At 41.8% G+C, this 5,440-nt stretch overlaps 1 protein-coding gene across 1 annotated transcript; it reads right to left on the bottom strand.

Annotated features, from left to right (window-relative positions):
- Positions 1–2,028: 2,028 nt before the first annotated feature.
- Positions 2,029–2,799, bottom strand: LOC149265496 (uncharacterized). The gene has a single exon (XM_089404288.1). It carries the CDS (start codon positions 2,797–2,799, stop codon positions 2,029–2,031), a length of 771 nt encoding a protein of 256 aa, XP_089260414.1.
- Positions 2,800–5,440: the final 2,641 nt, after the last annotated feature.

Raw genomic sequence — 5,440 nt, 5'->3', positions numbered from 1 at the left:
AGGAGTCTTGGCAAAGGAGACCAAGGTCGCATGCCGACTTCTGGAGAATTTGAATTTTTTACCAATTTTACAAAAATGAGAAAATGACCTTGCCTTCAAAAACAGGGTTTTTGAACTCAAGGTAAAAATTAGCAATACAATATGAAATCATTTGAAGTGATGCTTTGATGGACATCCCTCTGGCCTGCTGGGCACTTATTGACCTTAAAAGACATGACCTTTAAAGACAAAATTGGACTAAACCCTAGACCTAGTACTTTGACTTCAAGACAAGACCAATGACCCTATAAAGAATTTATTGACTGAAACAAACTTAATCCAACAGTGCCAAGAGGGGAATAAAAGACACAAGCTCCTCCATCAGGGTTATGGCATGCCTAGTGGAATGCAATAAGATGACACTGATGAGACACCTACTTATGCAAATGCAAAGAGCTTTGATCGCTGATGGAGGGCTACTAGACCGACTCTAACACCATCAACAACAATGTCAAACGATTCAATAGTGGCCTTCCAAATAGCCGATGAATTTCGTGATGACTTGTCCATATTACGTAGTCAGGTATCCAAATCCAAAGGATCAATATATTTCCTTTTTATTACAGATGTCCAAAGGTTGTCCTTGGTTAAAAGACACCAGCCCGATTTAGCAGCTAAAGATCGACAAAAGCTTGAAAGATCCTTAATTCCCCACCCACCCCAATCCTTTGGACGTGCAATTTTATCCCATGCAACCCAAGGAGAACATCATCATCCTTCGAGCCCACCCATAAGAAATGACCACAAACTTTCCTAATATGAGTCATAACACCTTTCAGAACCCAAGTAAGCACGATCTAGTAAACTGGGATTGCCATTAAAACAAATTTTATAAGAACTAGGCGCCCTACTCTTGAAAGCCACTTGAAACTCTAGTGCTTGACTTACTTTTCGATTTTTGCAACCAACCATTTCCTGTAGGAGTCTGAATTTAGGAGGAAACCCAGATATTTGAGACTTTCCAACAAAGGTTTGATGTCGAAAGGAAATAAAGATAAAATTCTATTGATTCCCCCCCTAGAGAGCCCATTGTGTAAATAGAAGACTTTTGAGCATTTATGCTCATCCCAGTTGCCTTGAGGAATAAATCTAGGACCATCTTCAGTTATGTTAGTTCACCCCTAGAACCATCACAAAACAATAGAATATCATTGACAAAAAGAAGATGAGTAATAAAGAGATTTATTGCAATTTCAATTCCTTTGAATTCACCCCTTCTGATGGCAACATGAATCAATTGGCTCAAACCTTTAGCAACAAAGAGGAACAGAAGGGGGGATAAAGGGCATCCCTGATGGAGGCCCCTCTAGCTAGTGAAAAATGGGAAGGAAACACCATTAATAAGAACAACAAAACTCACATTTGTTATACAACCCATGACCCAATTAATAAAACCAATGTCGAAACCTAAGTGAGCCATCAAAAGGCGTAAGAACATCCAACTAATCTTGTCATAGGCCTTTGAAAGATCAATTTTGACAATCATTTCTTTTTTTTTTAGTCTTTTGATATTGTGCAAAGATTCTTGGGCCACACCGACGGCTTCATGAATTTTCTTCCTGAGAGATGTTTTTTGAAAGGATGGGTTTTAACTAATTTGCAATAGTTTTGGCAATAATTTTATTTGTATAGTTGCAAAGAGAGATAGGTTTGAAGTCATAAAAACTATGAGGATCATCAGATTTAGGGATTAAGGTCAAGAAGGTTGAATTGAGGGGTTCGTGCACAAAACCTCTGCTCCTAGACTCCTCCACCAGTCCTGCCAAGTCATCACCAATAAGGTCAAAAAAATGCTAGAAGAATTCCACCGTCCAACCATCAGGACCCAGGCTCTTCTCCTTTTGCATGGAATTTAGAACTCCCTCCACTTCCCCCTTTGTTACGGAAGCCAAAAGATTGTCATTGTCTTCCTCATCAACAAAACTGGGAAAAACCTATGCCACCCGAATAACTTTGGCAATAGTGGCCTCTGGCGAAGCCTTGAATAAATTATTTGAAATGGCTAACACCCAGGGCAACCAGGTCATTAAAAGAAATTGCCGACCCCCCATCAACTTTTTTCATTTCCCAAATGGTGTTTGTGTTTCTCCTGCCCTTTGCATAGTTTTGGAAAAATTTGGATTTTTCATCCCCAGCCTCAAGCCAAATAGCCCTACTTTTAAGTCTCCACTTTTCTTCAATGTCTTTCAGAATCCTATGCCTTTCACCCTCCATAGCTTTGATCCTTTCCTTTTTCTCTATCATCTCATACCCATCCCCCTCCAGGCTTTCTAAAGCCTCCAATTCGATCTCAATGGATTTTAGAACCGCTTCATCCCTTAATGATTTTTCCTTTGCCCAAGAAATCGTTGACTGTTTCAATATTTTAAGATTTTCCATAAAGGACTGTGCAAGCGATAAACCCTGGGATTTGTTCAGAGGTCTCCATACCTCTCGAACCAACTTATTATAAGACTGATCTTTTAACCAGGAAGAGTTAAATTTAAATGGAGTGTCAGGCTTCCTACTGGCCCCTTTTAACTCCAAGAAAATTGGAAAGTGGTCTGAATCGCCCCCAGATCCAACCCACTGACGAAAGAAAGGTATTTGAGTAGCCAAATCTTCTTTAATAAAAAACTGATCCAAGTGTTTTGCCACCCTAGCCTCTCCAACCCTCCTATTTCTCCAAGTAGGTTTTTCTTTTAATAGGTCAACATCTATGAATCTGCCCATCCGAATCTTGTTTAAGAAGAAATCAGCCAAAGGATCCGCCTGAGCCATTGGCCCCCAAGATTTTGACAAACCTAAAGAAACATTAAGATCCCCTCCTACCACAATCTTAGAGCAATTCATCAAATATTTTGAAAATAAATTGTTCCAAAAGGGAATTATTTCCTAGCAAGGTCCGTAAATGTTGATTAGGGTTAGGCTTGAGCAGAGATTAGAGGAGAAAACCTTCACTCCTAACATCAATTCGGAGCCCCAAGAGTTCTAGAGTTTTAAGTTGTTGTCCCTAAGACCCATAACTAAACCCCAGAATGCCCAATTGCATCCAATGCCACAAAGGTCCAGCCAAGTAACATAAGGCTCAAAGACTTTATTACCGAATCCCTAGGACCAAGAGTCTCTTGGAGCATAATTACATCACAATTGACATTTTTGAATAAATGTTTTAAAGCCAACTTTTTCTAAGTGCTGGCTAGCCCTCTATAGTTGAAAGACAACAAAATCATTTGGAAACCACCACTAGGGTCATTACTGCTCTAAGCGACCCTTTAAGGGAGAGTTGTTTTCCATCAGCAATGTCAAGCTTTGCTTTTAACTGGGCCTTTGAAATGTTCGTTTTCCGGCCACGGGTCTTAGGAGGACCGACAGAATCATGAATAAGGCTAAGACCACCCATAGGTTCCTCAAGATGTTCTCTTTTGTCCTGGGGCCGAAGGTTATAATGGGGCTTTTCAGGGCAAAGTTTTGATGGATAGGAAAACCATATCCCGTCAATGAGGATCTAGATAGATTTAAAATTGGGATGGATGTGATGATACTATCTAAAGCCAAAGATATGTTACAACATGGAGATAAAACTTCAGTAGAAGGCTTGGAAGGACCAGGCCCGAAAACAAAGTCCAATTGGGGCATAAACAAAAACAAATGAGAGGGATAAGGGAGAGAAACAATACCCGCAGAAAGAGATGCTTCCTCCTCAGCCAGCTCATCCTACAAGAGTGCATTCACTGGGGTTTCCGCATCATCAGGGATTGCTAATTGAACCTCCTGAACCGATGCCTCTTCCTGTCGATCCCCGAGCATTGCCAGTTGTTCCATAACTATCATCGAGTTGATCCCACATCTCTTGAATCTACTCAACCCTATTCTTTCTCCGTCTTCTAAGCCCCAAGGGGAAATCCCTTGCCAAGTGACCATGCTTGTGGCAATAGTGGCATCTATAAGGCAGTTGTTCATAGTCGAGTAATTGAGTGACAGAGTAACCATCCACCTGAATCTGCATCATATCTGCCAAACCTTCCCTCGAGTCCAACCTTACTAGGATGCATGCCACCTTCCTTTCCTTAGTCACATGAAAGGACATATCGACATCCAGGAAAGTACCCAGAATGTTTCCAATCGCCTTGAACACATCCATCAACCAGAGATGAGGAGCAAGGGTTGGAAGGCGCACCCACACAAGAATTTATTCTAATCTTTCTCTTTGAGTGTCAAAGAGAGGAGTCCATTTTTAAAGAAAATCAGAGCTTTCCCAAAACCCTAGTTCCGTTCAAGCACCCATTCAACAACTTCAACATTTGAAAATCTGACCATGAACCAACCCCTGGTCAGGCAAATGACCTTCGTTTGTGTAGCCGGACCATCATACCACTCTTTTTTTATCCATTCCAAGATGAAATTGGATGTGAATTGCCTTCCCTTTACCCACCACATTATTATGCGCTTCGATGCATCCATAACTTCATCCATCTAAATGTCGACCCCTAGAATCAGATTTGACCTTTCTGCTTTCTTTCTAATCACTTTCCCCTTCTTCCTCTCCAGTCCTGAAGGCTGACCATTCACAGAAGGTGCTTTTGATGAGAGGCCTTCGCCATCTTGAATCTTAACCGTCGGGAAACCCTTCAACGGTTCATCCGAAACCAAATTATTGTTGGGTAAAGCCCCAAAATCCAAAGCCTGCCCACCAGAACCGTGAATAGGTGGATGGCTACCCTCCTTCGACCCCTATGAGCCCAACTCCACCTAAACCACCAGTTCCAATCCCTGGCAAGGTAGAGCTAAAACGACCTAATCCTACCTTTCCTAATTCTGCCTGGACATGCATGTCTTCAGAAGAATTTATTGTTCGGGAAGCCATTAAATGTGTTCTCCCCGTTACCCACATCCATTGTTGCTAATGAAAAAGACTCAAAGAGGTTTATTGCGCATGCCAGAGCAAGAATTTTGCAATTTTGAGTTATGTACAGACTCAAGCCCGCAACCGAGCGTTCATACCCCAATACTTCATTTAAGCAGGATTGCAACCCTTCCTTTCTATTAAGCCCACTACTCTTGACAATATCTTCCAACCCATTTGTTAGAAAACCAAAACCGGAGACTAAAAGTGGGGGTTTTCGGCTTACCAGTATTTCCACTGACGACCGAACTGATTTTCTTGCCAAATGCACTGCACCCTCCTGACCGATGAGAACTCCAGTATTCGGAAACCAACAAATCGCCTTTGAGGAGAGAGGTTTTGACTCCTCCGCAAACCCCAAACCACCGCCAAAGGTCCATGCCAACTCTGTACCGCCACTTTTGCCAGGTGTAGAGCTAACTGGCAAGACAACCTTGTCTGAGGGAAAACTAGTGTCGATTCGCACTGCTAGTCCCACTAAGACGGGTAGCTATCTTAGAAACAAACAATGAAAGA

The sequence above is a fragment of the Pinus tabuliformis genome, chromosome 6 (assembly GCF_031772625.1).
Source record: "Pinus tabuliformis cultivar Carrire ecotype Pingquan chromosome 6, CPIR1, whole genome shotgun sequence".
Lineage (NCBI taxonomy): Eukaryota > Viridiplantae > Streptophyta > Pinopsida > Pinales > Pinaceae > Pinus > Pinus tabuliformis.
The sequence above is the reverse complement of the archived record's forward strand: the minus strand, read 5'-3'. Positions and strand labels throughout refer to the sequence as shown.

What these genes read in the sequence shown, in the direction of transcription:
- LOC149265496 (XM_089404288.1), bottom strand. Translation starts at nt 2,799, where the DNA reads ATGGCTCAGGCGGATCCTTTGGCTGATTTCTTCTTAAACAAGATTCGG.